The sequence below is a fragment of the Gorilla gorilla genome, chromosome 10, assembly GCF_029281585.2.
Source record: "Gorilla gorilla gorilla isolate KB3781 chromosome 10, NHGRI_mGorGor1-v2.1_pri, whole genome shotgun sequence".
NCBI lineage: Eukaryota > Metazoa > Chordata > Mammalia > Primates > Hominidae > Gorilla > Gorilla gorilla.
Genome location: NC_073234.2, coordinates 84,692,585 through 84,715,704, shown reverse-complemented (window position 1 = coordinate 84,715,704; position 23,120 = coordinate 84,692,585). Strand labels below are relative to the sequence as shown.

Below are 23,120 nucleotides of genomic sequence, written 5' to 3'. Positions count from 1 at the left end.
GAACTCACAATCTAGACCACACTCAGATACTTCAGCGGATACTCCAAAGGAAGCATAGATTGCCATCGGGCCATGGGCATGTCCTTCCAGGACTCCCTGCAGCAGTCCACCTAGCAGCGCTGCTTAGGTTCCCACAGCAAGATCCTTACTGGCCACCAAAGGTCGAGTTCTCATGCAGAAAGGGAAACAGTTTTGCTAGCCCTTTACTCATGCTCCCCAACACCAGCTCCAGTTTCACTGCTTTCCCCAAAAATAACTCCTGGTAATATTTTTCTGAGAATTTACATGAAATTATGTAGACATAGGTAGACATTTGGTTTATATCTATTTTTTCACTATTAAAACAAGCAATGAACATCCTTACACATGAAAGTATTTCCTATCAGTGAAATTACTTGATCAAATGGTAAATTTTCAATTTTTTTTTTTTTTAAGAGACAAGGTCTCACTATGTTGCCCAGGCTGGAGTGCAGTGTCTATTCACAGGTATGATCCCACTACTCATCAGCATGGGAGTTCTGACCTGCTTCATTGCTGACCTGGGCTGGCTCACCCTTCCTTAGGTAACCTGGTGGTCCCCTGCTCCCGGAGGTCACCACATTAATGCCAAACTTAGTGTGGACACCAGATCAGCATAGTGCACTACAGGTCAGAATTCCTAGACTTGAGCGATCCTTCCACCTCAGCCTCCTGAATAGTGGGGACTACAGGCATGCACCACTGCACTCAGTAAATTTTAAATTCTGATAGGTAATATTAAGTGGCTATTACTCTTAATGCACACCAACAATGTATGAGTACCAATTTCCTTTCACTCTCTGTGGCTGAATATTAGACATCTTTAAATTTTGTCTTTATAATGAACCAACAATTGTCTTGTGTTAATTTGCATTTCTCTGATTACTAGTGAATTCATACATCCTTTTTTTTTTTTTAAACTTTTTAAATTGGGCGGGGGGGTCTTGCTATGTTGCCTAGGCTGTTCTCAAACTCCTGGGCTCATGTGATCCTCATGCCTTAGCCTCCCAAAGTGCTGGGATTACAGGCGTGAGCCACCATGCCTGGCCATATACCTTTTCAAATATTTATTAATTGCCATTCGTATTTTTTGTATGTGTGAATTACTTGATCATATTCTTTGCCCATTTTTCTACTGAATTGATTTTTTCATCAATTTGTAGGAGATATATATATATGGCATACATATTAATGTATTGTTTATATACACACAATAAATATTTCTATTTTATTGAGTATTATTAGAGATGTAATGGAAACTATTAAAAACTTTTGATCAATACAGCTTGGTGGCTAAGTGAATGTTAGGTCTTTGTGTGTCTCAGCTCTATGACTTCCTAGTATGTGACCTTGGGCGAAGCACTTAATCTCCCTGAACCTGTTTTGCTAAGTGGGGATAAGAGACGTACTCACTGGCTTGTCTTGACTATGGGGCACATAAAGTATTCAGTAAATGGTAACACTAAGCTTTTTTTTTTAAATTGAGATATAATTCACATACCATAAAGTATACAAGTCAGTTGTTTTTAGTATATTCACAAGGTTGTGCAACGATCACCACTATTTAATTCAAGAACTTTTCCATCACCGCCACGTAAAAAAATTCTGCACCCAGTCACTCCCCATCCTCCCTTCCCCACCCATCTCCTGGCAACCACTAATCACTTTCTGTCTCTATGGATTTACCTATTCTGGATGTTTCATATAAGTGGAGTCATACAGTAGGTGGCCTTTGTGTCTGGCATCTTTCATTTGGCATGTTTATAAGATTCATTCTGCATGTTTAGCACATCATTCATTTTTACTGCTGAGTAATAATCCATTGTATTGATACACCACATTCGATTTATTCATTCATCAGTTGATGGACATGGGGATTGTTTCCAATTTTGGCTATTCTGAATTATGCTGCTATAAATATTCATGCACAAGTTTTTGTGTGGACATGTTTTCAATTCTCCTGGGTATATATCTAGAAGAATTTTGAGGTCATATGGTAACTCTATGTTTAACATTTTAAGGAACTCTGAAACTTTTTCTACAGCAGTTGCGTCTTTTTACATTTTTACCAGAAATATATGAGAGTTTCAATTTCTCCACATCCTCATCAACACTTACTATTGTCTGTCTCTTTTATTGCAGCCATTCTAGTGGATGTGAAGTGTTATCATCATTTTGATTTGTATTTCCAAATGATGTTAAGCATCTTTTTATATGCTTATTGGCCATTTGAATATCTTCTTTGGAGAAATGTGTATTCAAATTTTTTGCCCAATTTTTAATTGTCTTTTTATTGTTGAGTTGTAAGAGTTCTTTATATATTCTGGATACTTGAGTCTTGTCAGATATATGAGTTGCAAATATTTTCTCCCATTTTGTGGGTTTTTTTTTTTCTGACTTTTTTTAGAATGTCCTTTGAAGCACAGAAGTGTTTTTTTTTTTTTTTTTTTTGGGGGGGGACAGAGTCTCGCTCTGTTGCCCAGGCTGGAGTGCAGTGGTGTGATCTTGGCTTACTGCAACCTCCGCCTCCCGGGTTCACGCCATTCTCCTGCCTCAGCATCCTGAGTACCTGGGACTACAGGCACCCGCCACCACGCCCAGCTAATTGTTTGTATTTGTAGAAGCAGTGTTTCACCATGTTAGCCAGGATGGTCTCAATCTCCTGACCTCATGATCCACCTGCCTTAGCCTCTCAAAGTGCTGGGATTACAGGCGTGAGCCACCACACCCGGCCAAAGCACAAAAGTTTTTAATGATGAAGATCAATTTGCCTTTTTTTTTTTTTTTTTGAGACAGGGTCTTGTTCTGTTGCCCAGGCTGGAGTGCAGTAGCATGATCCTGACTCACTGCAACCTCCATCTCCTGGGCTCAAGCGATCCTCCCACCTCAGCCTCCCAAGTAGCTGGGACTACAGGTGCACACCACCATGCCCAGTTAATTTTTGTATTTTTTTAGTAGAGACAGGATTTTGCCATGTTGCCCAGGCTGGTCTTGAACTCCTGGGCTCAAGCAATCCACCCACCCTGTCTCCCAAAGTGCTGGGATTACAGGTGTGAGCCACTGCATCCAGTCAATTTGTCTATTTTTTATTTGGTTGAGTGCACTTTAGGTGTTATATTCCCAAGTATTTTATTTTTTTAGATGTTATTATAAACGAAATTTTTTTTTAAGTTTTATTTTCAGATTGTTCATTGCTGGAGTATGGAACTAATTGATTTTTGTATATAATCGTTCATCCTGCAATTTTGCTGCATCCATTTATTACCTCTAACAGTTTTTTTTTTGTGTGTGTGTATACCTTAGGGTTTTCTTTACACAAGATTATGTCATCTCCAAATAGAGATCATTTTACTTCTTCCTTTCTAATCTGAATGACTTTTATTCTTTTTGCTTGCCAAATTGCTCTGGCTAGAACCTCCCACACAATGTTGAATAGATGTGGAAAGAGTGAACAGCCTTATCTTTTTCCTAATCTTATGGGGAAAGAATCCAGTCTTTTACCACTAAGTATGATGCTTCCCACTGAGGAAGTTCTCTTATATTACTAATTTGTTGAGTGTTTTTTTAATTATAAACGGGTATTGGATTCTGTCAAATGATTTGTCTGCATTTATTGAGATGATCATGTGTATTTTCTGTCCTTTGTTCTATTAATATAGTCTATATGTTAGTTATTAAGGCTGCCATAACAAACTACCACATACAGATATTTGGTATTTATTTTCCCACAATTCTGGAGGTTGTAAGTCTGAGATCAAGTTGTGGGCAGGATTAGTTTCTCCTGAGGCCTCTCTCCTTGGCTTGTAGATGGGTGTCTTCTCCCTGTGTCTTCATATGGTCTTCCTTCTGTGAGTGTCTGTGTCTTAGTCTCCTCTTACAAGGACACCAGTTGTATTAGTCCATTTTCATGCTGCTAATAAAGACATACCAAAATTGGGTAATTTATAAATAAAAAGAGGTTTAATGGACTCACAGTTCCACATGGCTGGGGAGGCCTCACATCATGGCGGAAGGTGAAAGATGAGCAAAGGTGTGTCTTACATGGTGGCAGGCAAGAGAGCGTGTGCAGGGGAACTACCCTTTATAAAACCATCAGATCTCATGAGACTTATTCACTATCTTGAGAACAGCACAGGAAAAACCAGCCCCCATGATTCAACTACCTCCACTGGGTCCCTCTCACAACAAGTGGGGATTATGGGAGCTACAATTCAAAATGAGATTTGGGTGGGGACACAGCCAAACTATATCACGAGTCATATTAGATTAGGGCCGAACCTAATGATTATAATTACTTCTTTGACACTATCTTCAAAAACAGTCACAGTCTGAGGTACTAGGGGTTAGGGCTCAATATGTGAATTGGAAAAGGGACACAATTCAGCTCATAATAGTGTATTACACTTATGGATTTGTATATGCCGAACCAACCTTGCATTCCTGAGATAAATCCCAGTTGATAATGGGACTTATTATCCTTTTTATGTTGCTGGATTTGGTTTGCTAGTATTTTGTCAAGGATTTTAGCAGATGGCCAGCATTATTATCTTCTTTACTCTTACCATTCAACACACTTTTACATGTGCTATGTCATTTACCCTTAAACAGAATTCCATGAGGTAGGTAGTATGTTTACCACAGCAAACTGAGGCTCAGGAAAGTTTATTTTCCCCTAATTATAAACTCGCAGTAGTATATAGTATAAATTGGAATTAAAATTACAGATGGTGAGAACATTTAGGGAGATGAAAGAAAGCAGGATTTGGTGAGAACAAAGAGAAACTTTGTATGGATGGAAGTTTACAGAATCAATTTGAAAGCACCAGTGATCTCAATGATGTAAGAACTGAGGTCATCTGCTGATGTGCAAAATAAGAGTAAATAGGTTCATGGTTTCAATTCATGCATGTAATTAAACCAAATAGGAGTGACAATTCTCATTAATTTTGAGAACATGACTTAACCAGATTAACTCATGTTCTCATTAATTTTGAGAACATGAGTTAACCAGATTTAACTCATTAATCATGAGAACATGATTTAACCAGAATGAGCCAAAATTTTAATAATAGGGATTGGACTATAACAGTAACAGTAAACCTCAGCTTACAGATTTCTTCTTTCTTGGAAAGTTTGTTTCCCAGTTGATTTCCAGTTTGCACACTCTCCTCTAAGCTTTGGGGGAGCTGTACCATGACTGTTCAGTCAGGAAATGCTGAATTAAAATTGAATCTCTGGTCCCAACAGATTGTGTGACTCTGAAAGTCATTTAATTTCTTCATGGCTCTACTCCCTTATCAAATGAGGGAATTAAGTTAGATGATTAGCTCCCAGCTTTATGACTCTATTCATTTAGTGAATAAGCAGACTGGTGATTCAGTAGACTGGAAATTTTCAGACAGCAACAATGAAGAATTTACTAAGGGTAGACTAAGGAATTACTAAAGAGCAATGAAGCCGTGTTGAGGGTAGAGAACAGTTAACTCAGGATAGCCAGTGAAAGTGAGAAAGAGTAAACAGATTAGGGTGGAGATCCAGGAGGGCTACCTAGAGTTGGGGATTGACATGAGGCATATTACATAAGGTTACTGAAATCTAGGTGGTCAATTGGTTAAAATTTATCTTAAGTAAAAATAACTAAAAATAATTTAAAAGCCAGATCAGAGAGTCCAGGCTGGGGCAGGAGATAGATGAAACTCATACCTTTAACTGCCTATTTTTACATTAGGACCATAATGTTATTTATCCGAGTTCACCGGACAATGCACTGAAGAGCAAGGACCTTACCCGTAAGTCCCTTCAGTAAAGTTCCTGAAGGAGTCCTGGCCCTGGTCCCTTACATCATTTACAGGTCATGTTTAATTTCTTTGAACTGTCACATGATACTTCATCATAGGAGGCAATGTTCTGATAATCAAGACATCTGTTTTTCCTTTTCATTTAATTTTTAAACTATTTTTATTCTCTTTCACTCAAATGAAATGCATTCTTATTTTTTAAAAAGCTAAATATTTAGATACATAATGAAGATAGTTACAGTCCCTAAAATTCTTCCTGTTAAGTTTGGTGATGATTCATTCCTCCAAGTTACTTTTCTTTGCTTACTAACATATTACTTACAAAAATTGAGTCATAAACACTGTTTTTCAAACTGCTTTCCCTCCCCCACCAACAAACCAGCATAGATCTGCTTTATTCATTTTGACAACCACAGAGGATTCCATTGTATCATGATATATCATACTTATACAGCTTCTATTGATAGACATTTGCCTTGCTTCCAATTTTTTTTCTATTTTTTATTGTAAATAATGCTGTAGTGAAAATTCTTGTACGTATCTTGCATATTTGGATAAATGGTTTGTAAGTAATACATTTTTTCTTATTTTTTTCCTTTTCCCTTCTTCCTTCTGTGAAAATAAATAATATATTCCTAAAACTCTACTTGCTTTCAATAAAAAAATAAACAAGTGTGAATTTTAAAAGTGAAACTGTTGAGTCAGAGTCTTTTAGCAGATATTCCTAAATTATCCTCTGAAAACATTGAACTAATTTATAATCCCATCATTGTATGAGGGTAGCTGTTTCCTCACTCTCTTGCTATCACTGTCTTTTTTTGTTTTGCTTTGCTTTTTTTAAATCTAAAATTTAAAAAGTAGAGTTAGCAAATAAAAATATAGTATGTTTAGTTAAATTTGAATTTCAGATAAAAAATGATACTCTATCTCAAGCTAGGCATGGTGGCTCATGCCTGTAATCGCAGCATTTTGGGAGGCCAAGGTGGGCCAATTGCTTGAGCCCAGGAGTTCAAGACTAGCCTGGGCAATAATATGGCGAAATTCTACAAAATATACAAAAATTAGCTGGGCATGGTGGTGAAGGCCTATAGTTTGAGGAGCTTGAGTTGGGAGGATCACCTGAGCCAGAAAGGTCAAGGCTGCAGTGTTCCAGCTTGGGCAACAGAGTGAGACTCTACCACAAACAAACAAACAAACACACTATCTCCATCTTCCAGATGGCCTGTTTCTGGTCTCTCTGTTGGTATCATCAGTGGTGTCTTCTCTGTTATCAATTTATCTGTACCATTTATCTCATCCTACATGGATGAGAAATATTTGCTATTTAAATATGCATATTCTTAAGATTTAGTGAGACGAAGCATAAAATTGGTTATTTTTATGTCCTTTTCAGTGAACTGCCTATTCAAGTCTTTTGCTCCTTTTGCCAGTGGTTCATTTGTTTTCCTTAATGATTCATAATAATTCTTTTAATCTTAAAGCTTTAGACACATATATGTCCCACTTTTCCTTTGGGCTATTTTTATTTTTTGTCTCCATTTAGAAGTGTTGCATTTTATGTAATACAATTTGTGCAGTTGTGCCATTATGCCATTTCTCAAATCACCTGGATGCCTTGTGCAAATGCAAATTCCTAGGCTCCATTCTAGACCTAATCAAATGTCTTTACTATTGTACTCTGAACTATTAAGAAGCTCCCTAAGGGGTTTTCTTTCTCCTTTCCTAACTGCCCCCTTTATTTTTTCCTCCCTCCCATCCATTCTTCCAAACTTCTATTACATTCAATGATCAGTACTGAAGAATTTGCTAGAATTATTAAAATAAAACGTACAAGTAAACATGCTAACCATGCAATTGGAAGCTACTGTCATCTTGTGAGACAGTGTGCTGATCCAGTAAGATCAAGATAAGATTGACTTATTCTTCATCAGTTGACTTCAGGGAGAAAAAATGATTTTCTCTGACATTATTAAAAACCTTTTTATGAAAAATCTCAAGCACACACGAGAGTTCAGAAAACAATAAATTCCCATGTACCTATTATCAAGCTTTAATAATTAGCAACAGCCAATCTTGTTTCATCTGTATTTCTATTCCCCCTACCATCCCCTTTCCCCAGATTTAGCAACTCTTCAAGAGATTCCTAAACTCATTCAAATTTGAGATCCAAAACTTTATGATTTCTGGGTTTTGCATTGTACTTTCCAACTCCAAGAAAATAATATTTACTTTTCTTTTTCTTTTCTTTATCAATTGTTGGCAGGGGCTGGGTTGAGGGGAAGCAATTTACTCTTTTTTTTTTCCTAGCTGGTACTTGTATGATCTCATTTTCTTTCTTTTTTTAAAAGAGACAAGGTCTTGCTCTGTCACCAGGCTGCAATGCAGTGGCCCACACATAACTCACTGTAGTCTCAAACTCTTGGGCTCAAGCAATCCTCCTGCCTCAGCCTCCTGAGCAGCTAGGACTACAGGTGGATGCCACCACACCTGACCAATTTTTCTGTTGTTTGTGTTTTTAGTTTGTTTGGTTTTTTTTGTAGAGACCAGGTCTCACTATGTGACCTAGGCTAGTTTCAAACTCCTGCCCTCAAGAGATCCTCAGCCCCACAAAGTGTTGGGACTACAGGCGTGAGCCATCATGCCCAGTCATTTTCTTTGGTTTTGATCTCAAGAGTTTGAAATCTATTATTATTAAAAAACAAAACAAAACAAAACAAAACTGAAGACATTAGGGGTAATGCTAAGGAACAGGTACCTGAAATGTTTTCTAAAGAGATTTCAAATATCTATGCCTTAGTATTCCATCCAACAGAATTAATACTAGAATTTTCTTACACGTTATTAATGGCTAGCAAGATTTTTATCTACAGTGTTTTGCATTTATGCTACCTGATGTTCATATTTGATATAGTATTAAGTTACTACAATTAGTTAAAGGAAGGAGGTTTGAGAAGTATTTAGGCATGAGCAACAGACAATTAAAAATGCTAACACTTTGAACATGAGAATTAAGTATTAATGAGACAGAAAAGCCCATAGCAGATTACTCATCTGAGTCACTGCTGGTTGACTCAACACCAAGCTATAGTTCCTTAATCTCCTATCTGTAAAATATGAATAACAGCACCAACCACCTACATTGGTTAGAAAAAATGAAACTAATACTTTGATCTTCTTTCAAGAAGTGAGCTGCCTAATTAGCTGAGTTTCTTTAATTCTTCTTATCGTCTAGATGAAGAAATTATCCCTTGGGAAATATTCTCTTTCCACTTATAAAAGAATGGGAAAATCTATCATATGGAGATACCACATTTAAAAAATGCATTCATTAGTTGATGGACATTTTGAATTGTTTCCTTTTTGGCAGTCATGCATGATGCTATGAACATTGATGTACAAGTTTTTGTGTGAACATGTTTTCATTTCTCTTGGGTATATATCTAGGAGTGGAATGGTTGTGTCATTGGATAACTATGCTTAACTTTTTGAAGAATTGCCAAGCTGTTTTCCAAAGTGGCTGAACCATTTTACATTCCTACCAGCAATATATGAGGGTTCCAATTTTTCCATAGCCTCATCAACTTTTTTGGGTATTTTATTTAAAATTATAGCCACAATGGTGGATGTGAAGTGAAATGCAATACACTTCACATTTTCCTAATGATGAATGATGCTGAGCATCTCCTCATATGCTTATTGACCATTTTGATATCTTCCTTGGAGAAATCTCTGTTCAAATCCTTTGCCCATTAAAATAATTTTTATTGAGTTACAGGAGTTCTTTGCAATGTCACAGTGAAATCCTACCAAGATTAAAGCCAACAAAGAAATAAGAGCCAATAGAGAGTAAGATTGAGCCATGACCACATATTTTGAACCCTTGTATGCATGCATGAAGTCAGACCTACCTACATGGACTTTAGTTTTATGAACCAATACATTTGAACCAATACATTCGTGGGGAGCTGACTAGAATAATGATTGCCTGTGCCAACTCCTCAAGTAGAATGGGGCTTTTCCCTCATGTCATTTTCCTGATCTATCCCCAGGCCCTATGCTATACTTGGGAAATCTTATCATGATAAGCCTGGCAGGTAGGCATGGGGATAAAAGGTGCGGAGAAAATGAATGATGCCTGGCACAATTAAAAGTACCACCATCAAGCCCCAGAGGGCTCTGGCTGAAATTTCAGACCACAGAGGCCTTTGTACATCCTCCATAATAATTGCAAAAGTCACAACTTTAAAAAATAAAGCCACAAAGTAAAAAGTAACCAATCCATCAGGGCAGACAGATAAAAAAGTATTTTTGTTCCTAGGTTGCCAAGATGGTTCAGCCAACATACCTTTAAAGATTAGGTATTAATGAATGTTAAAAGTAGATGAGTCTAAAAGTAGAGGACTTGCTGTGTGGATTTGAACAGAAGAGGCTAGAGGAGAGGGTAGGAGTAGTGCATGAAGCTAATGCACAGCTGCAGCTGCTTCCCATATGTCTCTATGAAAGATTTAATTTTTTTTTTTTTTTTGAGATGAAGTCTCATTCTGCCGCCCAGGCTGGAGTGCAGTGGCGTGATCTCAGCTCATTGCAACCTCTGCCTCCTGGGTTCAAGCAATTCTCCTGCCTCAGCCTCCCAAGTAGCTGGGATTACAGGCATGTGCCACCATGCCTGGCTAATTTTTGTATTTTTAGTAGAGATGGGGTTTTACCATGTTGGCCAGGCCAGTCTTGAACTCCTGACTTCAGGTGATCCACCTGCCTTGGACTCCCAAAGTGCTGGTATTACAGGCGTAAGCCGCCGTGCCTGGCCCCTAAGAATTAATATATTTGTATGTGAAGAATAATGACACTATGATATAGGCAGAACAAAAGATATAATCTTTACCATCAAAGAGCTTCTATATGCGACAATGAGTGCCAATAAGAGATGTGACGTCACAATATTATAAAGATACTTTAATTGTATTGAGGGAGTTCCAGAAAGTCTTCAAAGAGGAAGAAACACATCAGGAGGGAGAAATAGGATCTGTAAACTACATTTATTGAATACTTACTGGACACATCATATACAAAAAAGGATGGGGGCAGGTAAGAACTTGAAGAAATTAAATACACACATTAAGTTTCTTCACTAATTCTAGCCACTAAAGAAGTACAAAATTGGTACAAGTAATACTTTATAATGAAATTTTGATGCCTGTCAAAAGGGTAATAAGCTATACATATACTACAATAAACATTTTTAAAAACTGTGCTTAATATCATCGAATTTTCTTAAAATGGGTTGGTAAAATACCTATATAGCATCCATTCTTACACACATATTTTCCATTAAAGATTGCTTAAATAGTACAAATTCCTATTGCTAAGAAATTCATGATCAACAGCTGTATATGAAGTTCCTCTAAGAAACATCACAGCACTTGCAGTAAGTCCATTTCTCCAGTGAAGCCCACCTTATTTTCAGTTTAGCTTACTACCAAGTTCTCATGAGAACTGTTTATATGTCTTTTGCTTGGTCATCTTCTTCAAGTTTTCTGATTTCATTTTTTAAACAATTTATAGTTTCGCGACTTGCTTTTAATCTCTCCTTAAGCTCTGCAATCTCAAAGCTTGTTTTTTTCTTAGCAGCTTCTAATTTTTCTCTGGTTTTCACTTCAAGCTCTGCAACTAAAGAAAACAAATACTTTTACTAAAGTATTTTTCTCACATGTTTAAGATATATGACAGGGTAATAAATATGGCATTTCCTGACGACAATGTTTCCATGATGAAATGTGGATAACTTAAGAATTACAACATTAAACATGGGTGCAGGTTGGGGGAGGGGAAGAATGTCTGAATTCCCAAGAGAGGATCTAAGATGTTTCCTACAACTAAAAATAAAATTCTGGTCACCAACTCACAGTTAAAATTTTAAGACATAATGTCCTTTTTTCCATACACATATTAAGATTGAAATAAGGGGGCACACAAACCCAAAATACATCAGCTAATGAGAGGTGACTGGGCGCAGTGACTTATGTCTGTAATCCCAGCACTTTGGGAGGCTAAGGCAGGTGGATCACTTGAGGCCAGGAGTTCGAGACCAACCTGGCCAACATAGCAAAACCTCGTCTCTATCAAAAATACAAAATTAGCAGGGCGTGGTGGTGCACACCTGTAATCCCAGCTACTCTGGTGGCTGAGGCATGAGAATCACTTGAACTTGGGAGGCAGAGGTTGCAGTGAGCTGAGATGACGCTAGTGCACTCCAGCCTGGTCGACAGAGTGAGACTCTGTCTTAACGGGTGGAGGTGGGGGGGGGGAGCGTTAACTACAAGTATTCTTAAATTTATATACAGGTGAAACTTTTTTTTTTTTTGAGATGGAGTCTCGCTCTTGTTGCCCAGGCTGGAGAGCAGTGGCACGATCTCAGCTCACTGCAACCTCTGCCTCCCAGGTTCAAGCAATTCTCCTGCCTCAACCTCCCGAGTAGTTGGGACTACAGGTGCATGCTGCCATGCCCGGCTAATTTTTTGTATTTTAGTAGAGACGGGGTTTCACCGTGTTGCCCAGGCTGACTGCGAACTCCTGAGCTCAGGCAATCTGCCCTCCTTAGCCTCCCAAAGTGCGGGGATTACAGGCATAAGCCACCACGCCCGGCCCAGGTGAAACTTATAAACAAAATCACACTATCAATACAAGCCAATATCTTTTTTTCAAATAGGTAGCAATAACTGCTAAAATTTGAATCCCAGCTCTGCCACTTACTAGCTGTGACACTGTAAGCTATTTCACCTATGTTCCTCACTTATGAAACAGAAATGATAATGGCAAATACTTCATAATACTATTTGTTGAGAAAACTTTTGAGACAGGATCTTACTCTGTCACCCAGGCTGGAGTGCAGTGGTGTGATCTTGGCTCACTGCAAACTCTGACTCCCGGGTTCAAGAGATTATCCCACCTCAGCTTCCCAAGCAGCTGAGATTACAGGTGTGAGCCACCACACCCAGCCTGCTGAGAAGACTTAATGAATTAATTTATGTAAAGTACCCAGAATACTGCCTGGTACAGAAAAAGCCCTATCAACTATTGTTATGAGAAAAGAGAAACATTAAGTGATATCTGAAACTATCTATCTATAACAAAGTACTAAAGAAATGTTACTGCAAAACAGGACACATCTATTTAAATATGCCACTTGGATATGTAGCATGATGTTTTACAAAGAAAAATATGTGCTTGTGTCTAACATTTCCATCTTGTGGACATTTTTGGTAACTGCTGCTCACTATTAAAGTACACTTATACTTACTTTCACTAATAAAAGATGGTCACTAATTGGAAGCCAGATGGTTTGGTGGGAAAAAACCCAACTATGGAAACAGAAAAGATCTGATTTCAAATAAACCCTTGCTTCCTTATTAGCCGAATGCTGACATTTCTAAGGCTCCATCAATCTCTTTGTACGATACAGCTAAAACTAGGTATTTCTCAGAGGATTTACGAAGATTACATGAAGTAATTATATGTAAAGCATCTAGCACATAAAAAACATGCAATACGCGGTGAAACCCTGTCTCTACTAAAAATACAAAAAATTAGCTGGGCATGGTGGCGAGCGCCTGTAGTCCCAGCTACGCATGAGGCTGAGGCGGGAGAATGGCGTGAACGCAGGAGGCGGAGCTTGCAGTGAGCCGAGATCGCGCCCTGCACTCCATCCAGCCTGGGCGACAGCGCGAGACTCTGCCTCAAAAAATAAAAATAAAATAAAAAAATAAAAAAATTCAATGAATATTAATGAGTTCTTTCCTTATTTTGCTAATTGCTGGTGACTTGCTTTTTGTGATTGCCAAAACAATTCATATTTTACTTTGTAATTCTTTTCATTCTTTTACAAATTATTTTTATACGTAGGTAGTACACACAAGATTACAAATTAAAAGATTAAAGAGTAGACAGTGAAAAAATATGCCCTTCTACTACACTTGTTCCCCAGCCTGCCATGACCAATCAGTGCTTCTCCAGAGATAATCACTGTTGTGTTCTCTGATATCTTCCCAGAAACAGTCTGCTGATATACAAAGCATATACCCAAGTGCAGTTTCTTCTTCTTCCCAACACAAGTGGTATCATTCTATACACATTGTTTTGCACCTTGCTGTTTCACTTAACATTATATCTGGAAGCTCATCCTATAACACAGAGCTGTCTCACTCTTTTTAATGACTACAGAGGACCTAATTGAATGGATAAATAAAATTCATTTAGTCTGCCCCCTATTGATGTACACTCAGAGTATCTCCATTTTTTTCTTTTACAAACAATGCAATAATGTGTATGCTGTAAATAATCATTTTAGTATATTTGTAGGATAAATTCCTGGAAATGGAACTGTTACAGAATATATATGTACTTGTAATTCTGGAAGAACGTCAAGCAACTCAAAAGGATCTACCAATTTATAATCCCATTAGCATTGTGTCTGTTTCCCTACTGCATCAACTTTTTGGTCTTACCTAACCTGAAAGGTTAAAAACAGTATTTCTGTAATTCGCATTCATCTTATTACTATTGGGGCTGACTCATCTTTTTTATAATGTTTGAGACATTTCTCCCTTTCTACAAATGATCTGTTTTCCTTTTGCTCATTTTCCTATTGGGTTATTGGCCTTTCTTATTGATTTGTAGGAGCTATATACAGCTTTATACAGTAGTCCCCCCTCATCCATGGTTTCATTTTCCATGCTTACAGTTAGCCACTGTCAATAGCGGTCTGAAAATAGGTGAGCAAAAAAGTAGAATAAGATTTTTTTGGGGGGTGGGGTGGGGAAAGAGCACACATTTACATAACTTTTATTAGAGTTCATTGTTATAATGTTCTATTTTATTAATTATTGTTGTTAATCTTTTATTGTGCCTAATTTATAAATTAAACTTTATCATAGGTATATATGTATAGGAAAAAACAGTATATAGGGCTTGGTACTATCTGTAGTTTTAGGCATCCACTGGGGTTCTTGGAATGTGTCCTCTCCAGATAAAGGGGGACTACTGTATGTTAAGAAACTAGTCATTTGTGACATAAGTACATTTTTCTATGGCTTGTCAGTCTTTAGACTTTGTTCCCAGTGCTTTTTACTATGCAGAAATTTGTATTCCCCTATACCCTCTCTCCCCACATCAATTTAAAAAACACACTGAATGATATGCGCTTTGTTAGATGCTGGGGTACAGAGGCAGGCAACAGGTAAGAAAAAAATGCACTAATGTTATGAGGTAATCATAGGGAACGACAAGAGTAGACTGGATTCAAATCAAGTAGAAAGGGTGAGTTTTATGAAGGAGGGCTTCTTGGTAGTAGTAACCTCTAAACTGAATTTTAAACAATGAGAAAGGAGTTAGGTAAATGAAGTGGGCATACAGGCCCAGGAAGCAGCATAAAGACAAGGAGTGCTGTATAGCTGTAAGCGGTAGTTTTAAAACTAGCCAGGGAGACCTGATTAACTCAACTGTCAGAAGGACAGCATTCACTGTAGATATAACATAGATTTGTTGTTTGATTCATGATACTTTTATTTTTGACAACTTGTAAGACTGCGAAGGGCACTAGATGTTTGGAAGAAGACATGAGTTAATTAGCAATGAGATCCTGGGGGAAAACATTTTAAAACTTCTTTTAGCTTGTTCCAGTGTTCTGCTTCCTATGTGTTAAATGCTTATACAAAAAAAGAAAAGTTTCTGTTTTTAATTTCCCAATGAAGCTCAATTTCGAGAAAACAAATCCAAAGAATTACTACTTTTATAAAGTCAGTTCAGCGTACTGGTTAGGAGACAGACTATCAGGCTTTTTACAACTTATTTGTTAAGTGGACAGATTTTGGGTTTAAAATGCAGGCTCTACTGAGTAATTTTGGGCAAGTTATCAAATCTTTCTAGAGTCTTTACCTACAAAATGGTGCTAATCATAGTATCTTCCTCCTAGGGTTATTTTAGAGTATTAAATAAGTTAAGAAATGGAAAGTGCTTGTCAGGTACATAGTAAGCTCTCAGTAAGTGTTCACTATCATTTTTACTATTTCTTGAAGAAGCAACTAAAAAGCTAGATCATTAGTGCTTAAACTTCCAATATACTCCATAATAAATATTCTCCCTATAAAAATACTATTAAATTTTTGGAGCCTAAGTTCTGAGGACTGCCAGGGATCAAGTTCTGATTCTACTACTAACTAGCTGTGTGACCCTGGGCAAGTTTCTTAACCTCCTTATACCTCGGTTTCCTTTTCTAAATATTACCTAATAAAGCTGTTATAGAATTAAGTGAGTTTATACATGTACAGACTCAGAAGAGTACAAATAGTAAGCACTGAATAAGTCTGGCATTTTATTATTACTAAATATTGACTATCATATGCCCTCAAATTATTAAAACTATACATATTTTTTAGACCTTTGATTAATATTCCCAGATAGCTTTCCTAAAGAGCTAAATTTATACTCACAAAACAATTCATGAGAGTACAAAGTTTACTCTTAATCGGTACAACTATTTAAAATTCCTGGCTGGCATGGTGATTCATGCCTGTAATACCAGTACTTTAGGAGTCTGAGGTGGGAGAAACCTGCCCCTACAAAAAAAAAAAAAAAAAAAAAAAAATTAGCTAGACATGGTGGCACATACCTGTAGTCCTAGCTACTGTTAGGGGGCCAAGGCAGGAGGATCATGTGAGCCCACAAGTTTGAGGCTACAGTGAGCTATGATCATGCCACTGCAACCCAGCCTGAGTGACAGAGCGAGAACCTGTCTCTAGGGGGAAAAAAAATGCTTTTGCTAATTTAATAGGACAAATATAGTCATTCACTACTGTTTGGTTTGCATTTTTAAAATTATTAGCAGGGCCAGATATTTTATCATTTTATTTACTGGTGATCTCTTATTCTATCTGTCTGTCCATATCTTCTGCCCATTTATCTACTGAGGTTTAACAGGTTTTTCTATTTATCAATTTTAGCATTTAAAAAAACATTAATTCTTTGCCATATTTTCTGCAAACTTTTCTTCTTTGCCTTTTGGAAATGCAGAAATTAAATATACTTAATAAAGTCTATCCTTATTTTAATGTGATTTTTCCTAACACTTTAAATTTAGAAAGTCCTTCCTAGCCAGGATAGCCAGTAATCTAATTTTTCAAAAAACAGGCTGACTGATTTTCAAAAAAACATTTAAATATCTTTAACTAAACTGGAATTTGTTTTGGTAAGTACTATGAAGTGATGATCAAAATTAAGTTTTCTTCCCAAAAGCTTACCAATTATGCCAACACCATTTATGGAATTAGACTTTTCTTCCTTATTGATTTGGTACTGTTAAGAAAATGAACTAAAGATCACACAGAAAACGTAATTTATTGATAAAAACTTCCCAAGGTTATACAGCTCCATACATAAGATTTAACACATTGAAACAGATTTATAGCCTTTTCACAAAACATATTATTTATACCTACTTGTTATACATAAATAAATGATGATAGTTTTATCAAAAACAGAAAAATGTGAGCACTTGAATTTTAAAAGAGAATTTTCTGCCATGAATGGGCACATTTCATGGTATGAGAGAAAGAAGAGAGTGATCAATAATGAAGCACAGTAGTGCTTTTCACCTTTTCAAAGTGATCATATACTTAACTGTTTTATGTTCATAACATTTTTGCAGATAAAGAAATTAAAGCATACAAATTTTCAATGACTACCTAAGTCACAAAATTATAATTAGTACCCAGATCTTTTAAGTCCTAATCAAGTGTTTTATGAAAATATAAACAAAACACTTCTATAACCACTAATTGTTAAACAGCAATTCCCTCCCCACTTCATTACCATCCCTCTACCTCTTCTTTTATTGCATCACTCCCTTTCAGCCTACAAATATACTAGTTTATTTCCCCCTGAAAACAATACCCTCTTGACCCCGTATCTTGCTTCTGTTACTGCTTCAAAGACTACTGCTCCCCTTTACAGCCAGGCTTCAAGACAGAGTTGTCTACAGTGTCTGTCTCCAATTTATCTTATCTGATGTTCTCTTATCCACTTCAAGTCATCTTCTGACCTTACTGTTCTCCTTACACTGCTCCTGTTAAAGTCATCAAGGAGCTCCATCTTACTCTATCCAATTACTGGGCCCTCATCTTACTTGACCTATCAGCAGTATGAGACACTCTCTAGTTCCTGATACACTTTTTTCACTTGGCTATGAGGACATTACATGCACCTAGTTTTTCTCCCTCCATATTTGCTGTTTGTTCTTCATTCCCTTTGCTGGTTATCTCCTCAATCTTTAAATTTTGGAGTGCCCAGGTCTCTCAGTCTTTGGACCTCTTTTCTATCTTCACTTACTCCTTTGATGATACCATTTGGTCTCATAATTTATAATTGTATTAACTTTCAAATTTATGTCTCCAGCCTAGACTTCTCCTCTCTTTGAATGCCAGGGTGCAACATCCTTCTCAACATCTCAACTTACATGTCTTACAGACATCCCACACCCATCATGTCCAAACTTGCACTTTTTTTTTTTGAGACAGAATCTTGTTGTATTGTTCAGTCTGGCGTACAGTCGCATGACAACAGCTCATTAAAGCCTTGCCCTCCTGGGCTCAAGTAATCCCCCAACCTCAGCCTCCTGAGTAGCTGGTACTACAGGAATGTGCCACCACACCCAGAAAATTAAAAAAATTTTTTTTGTAGAGATGGGGTCTCGCTACATTGCTCAGGCTAGTCTTGAAGTCCTGGGCTCAGGCAATCCTCCCATGCTAGCCCCCCTAATGTGCTGCGATTATAGGCATGAGCCATCACACCCGGCCAGCCAAAGCTGTACTCTGAATTGCAAAAACCTGTTCCTTCAAGACCTCCCACCTGTGTAAAAAGCAATGACTTTTTTGGAGTTCCTCAGGCCCAAAACCATGTAAGTCATCCTTTGCTTTTCTTTCTCCAATACCTCATTATTCAAAACATCAGCAAATCCTCCTGTACCCATTTTCAAATCAGGTCCAAAATCTAATGTCTTCTCCCATTGCTATCACTCTGGTCCAAGCCACCATTCTACCAAATCTGAATTACTGGGACAGCCTCCACACACAGGAAAGAGTAAAGGGGACTTTGTCTTAAGCTTTGGTACCAACTCCCCAATTCCACGCCTTGGCCCTTGGATGGCATCTCTGGACCTACGTAGGCCAAGAGGAGCCCACTGCCCTGAAGGGAAAGTCCCAGGCCTGGCAGTATTCAACACAAGCTGACTGAAGAGCCCTTGGGCCTTAAGTAAATATTTGTGGTACCCTGACAGAACTCCTTGTGGGCCTGTGGTAGTGGTGGACACAGGGAAAGAATCATCTGCCTGGAAAAAGGGGAGGGAAGAATGGGAAGGATGCTGTCTTGTAGCTTGGGTGCCAGCTCAGCCACAGTAAAACAGAGCACCAGGATTATTCCTTAGGTTTCCAACTCCAGGCCCTGGCTCCTGGACAGAATCTCTGGACCTACCCGCAGCCCAGGGAAACTCAGTGCCCTTAAGGGATGGACACAAGCTAATCAAATTAATGATTTAAGACAGTCTGTTATTTGGCTTGGAGATTGGGTGGTGAGTCTCGAACATCGCATGCAAATGCAGTGCAACTGGAATACTTCGGATTTCTGTACCCCATATTCCTATAATGAGACTGATCATTCATGGGAAATGGTCAAAGGACACCTTCTGGGTAGGGAAGATAATTTATCATTGGACATAACTAAATTAAAGAAACAAATTTTTGAAGCCTCTCAAGCTCACTTATCCATTGTGCCTGGAGCTGAGGCGTTAGATCAGGTGGCAGAAAATCTTTATGGATTAAACCCCACGACTTGGATTAAGTCTATTGGGGGCTCCACTGTAGTAAATTTTGGAATTATGTTTCTCTGTTTAATCAGTTTGTTTTTAGTGTGCTGGACAAGTCAAAGAATCCTGGGTAAAAATCAAGAGAATGAACAAGCCTTCATCACCATGGCACATTTATATAAAAAGAAAGGGAGAGATGTTGCGGGAAGTCAGGCACCCCGAACGGAGGGAACGGCTGAAGCCATGGCAGAAGAACATAAATTGTGAAGATTTCATGGACATTTATTAGTTCCCCAAATTAATACTTTTATAATTTCTTACGCCTGTCTTTACTACAATCTCTGAACATAAATTGTGAAGATTTCATGGACACTTATCACTTCCCCAATCAATACCCTTGTGATTTCCTATGCCTGTCTTTACTTTAATCTCTTAATCCCGTCATCTCCGTAAGCTGAGGAGGATGTATGTCGCCTCAGGACCCTGTGATGATTGCGTTAACTGCACAAATTGTTTGTAGAGCATGTGTGTTTGAACAATATGAAATCTGAGCACCTTGAAAAAAGAACAGGATAACAGCAATGTTCAAGGAACAAGAGAGATAGCCTTAAACTCTGACTACCGGTGAGCCGGGCAGAACAGAGCCATATTTCTCTTCTTTCAAAAGCAAATGGCAGAAATATCGCTGAATTCTTTTTCTCAGCAAGGAACATCCCTGAGAAAGAGAATGTGTCCCTGAGGGTAAGCCTCTGAAATGGCTGCTTCAGGGGTGGCTGTCTTTTACGGTCGCAGCTGTAGGGATGAAATAAGCCCCAGTCTCCCGTAGCACTCCCAGGCTTATTAGGACTAGGAAATTCCTGCCTAATAAATTTTGGTCAGACCGGTTGCCTGCTCTCAAACCCTGTCTCCTGATAAGATGTTACCAATGACAATATGTGCCCAAAACTTCATTAGCAATTTTAATTTTGCCCCAGTCCTGTGGTCCTGTGATCTCGCCCTGCCTCCATTTGCCTTGTGATATCTTATTACCTTGTGAAGCATGTGATCTCTGTGACCCAGACCCTATTCATACACTCCCTCCCCTTTTGAAAATCACTAATAAAAACTTGCTGGTTTTGTGGCTTGTGGGGCATCACGGAACCTGCCGACATGTGATGTCTCCCCTGGACACCCAGCTTTAAAATTTCTCTCTTTCGTACTCCGTCCCTTTATTTCTCAGACTGGCCGACACTTAGGGAAAATAGGAAAGAACCTACGTGAAATATTGGGGGTGAATTTCACCCGATATCTGGCTGAATTTCCCCTGATACTGGCTGACTTCATCACCTGCTGATTATAGAGCCTTAGGGCCTCACACAAACATAGGTGGCAGCCAGGCAGCGGTTACAGTGGGCCTTGGGCAAGACCCAGTAATGTGCTGGCTTCAAGTCTGACCTAAGGCAGTCCCAGTGGTGGTGGCTAAAGGGGTGCTTGTGTCATCCCTCCTCAGGTCCAGGCAGTTCAGCACAGAAACAGAAACTCCGTTTGTTTGGGAGAAAGTAAGGGACGAGAACAAGAGTCTCTGCCTGCTAATCCAGAGGATTCTTCTGGATCTTATCCAAGACCACCAAAGTGGTACCCTACAAATCTGCAAGAACCACAGCATTACTGGGCCTTGGGGTATCCCCTAATGCAGATATGGCTGCAGAGACCAAAAATTTAGATCACAACACCAAAGTTCCTTCAAATACCTGGAAAGCCTGCCCAAGGACAGGTACAACAAGCCTAGATTACAAAGACTACAATAAAAACCTAACTCTGCAATGCCCAGACATTGATGAATATCAACAAGTATCAAGACCATCCAGGAAAACATGACCTCACCAAACGAGCTAAATAAGGCATCAATGTCCAATCTCTAACAGACAGAGATATGTGACCTTTCAGAAAGATAACTCAAAATAGCTGTTTTGAGGAAACTCAAAAGAAATTCAAGATAACACAGATAAAGAATTTAGAATCCTATCACATAAATTTAATAAATAAATGGAAATTAAAAGAATCGAGCAGAAATGCTGGAGTTGAAAACACCACTGACATATGGAAGAATGCATCAGTCACTTAATAGCAGAACTGATCAAGCAGAACAAAGAATTAGTGGGCTTGAAGACAGGCTATTTGCAAATTCACAGTGAGAGGAGACAAAAGAAAATGAAGCACATCTACAAGTTCTAGAAAATAACCTAGAAAAGGGGAAATCCAGGCCAGGTGCAGCAGCTCACACCTATGATCCCAGCACTCTGGGAGGCCAAGGAGGGAGGACTGCTTGAGCCCAGGAGTTCGAGACTAGCCTGGGCAACATGGCAAAACCCCATCTCCACCAAAAAAAAAAAAAAAAAAAAAAAAAATTAGCTGGGCATAGTGGTGGCATGTGCCTGTGGGTCCCAGCTACTCAGGAGGCTGAGGTGAGAGGATTGCTTGAACCCGGAAGGTGGAGGTTGCAGCGAGCCAAGATCATGCCACTGCACTCCAGCCTGGGTGACAAAGTCAGGACCTGTCTCAAAATAAAAAGGCAGGGTGGGGGTAGAATCTAAGAGTTATTGACCCTAATTAAAGAGGAGATAGAGAGAGAGAGGAGTAGAAAGTTTATTCAAAGGGATAATAATAGAGAACTTCCCAAATTCAGGGAAAAATATCAATATTCAAGTACAAGAAGGTTATAGAACACCAAGGAGATTTAACACACAGAAGACTACCTCAAGGCAGTTTATAATCAAACTCATAAATCTCAAGGATAAAGAAAGGATCCTAAAAACAACAAGAGGAAATAAACACAAAAACAAGTAACATACAATGGAGCTCTAATATATCTGGTAGTGGACTTTTCAGTGGAAACTTTATAGGCCAGTAGAAAGTGGCATGACATTTAAAGTGCTGAAGGAAAAAAAGCCTTTTGTCCTAGAATAGTACATCTGGTGAAAATAGCCTTCGAACATGGAGAAATGCTTTCCCAAACAAAAGCTGAGAGATTTCATCAACACCAGAGCTGCCCTACAAGAAATGCTGAAGAGTTCTTCAATCTGAAAGAAAAGCATGTTAATAAGTAATGTGAAATTATCTGAAGATAAAAAACTCACTGGCAAGTAAACAGAAAAACAAAGAATATTATTACATTGTAATTGCAGTTTGTAAACTACACAAGTCTAGGTAGAAATATGAAAAGATGAACCAATCAAAAATAATAACCACAATTTTTCAAGACATAGATAGCAATAAGATATAAATAGAAACAACAAAAAGTTAAAAGTGGGGAGATGAAGTTAAAATATAAAGTGTTTATTGCTTTCTTTTTGCTTGCTTGTTTATGCAATCAGTGTTAAGCTGTCATCAGTTTAAAACAATGGGTTATAGGATATTATTTGCAAGCTTCATGGTAAGCTCAAACCTAGAAACATAAAAGAGAAACACAAAAAATA

General features: G+C 38.2%; 1 protein-coding gene across 2 annotated transcripts in view; it reads right to left on the bottom strand.

Annotated features, from left to right (window-relative positions):
- Positions 1-10,833: 10,833 nt before the first annotated feature.
- YEATS4 (YEATS domain containing 4) overlaps positions 10,834-23,120 on the bottom strand; it is a 32,285-nt gene continuing 19,998 nt past the window's right edge. For both annotated transcript variants that reach the window (XM_019038929.3, XM_019038930.2), the window contains one exon: positions 10,834-11,483. In XM_019038929.3, coding sequence (XP_018894474.1) covers positions 11,314-11,483 — 170 coding nt within the window. In that variant the 3' untranslated portion in view covers positions 10,834-11,313. The remainder of the gene's footprint in view (positions 11,484-23,120) is intronic.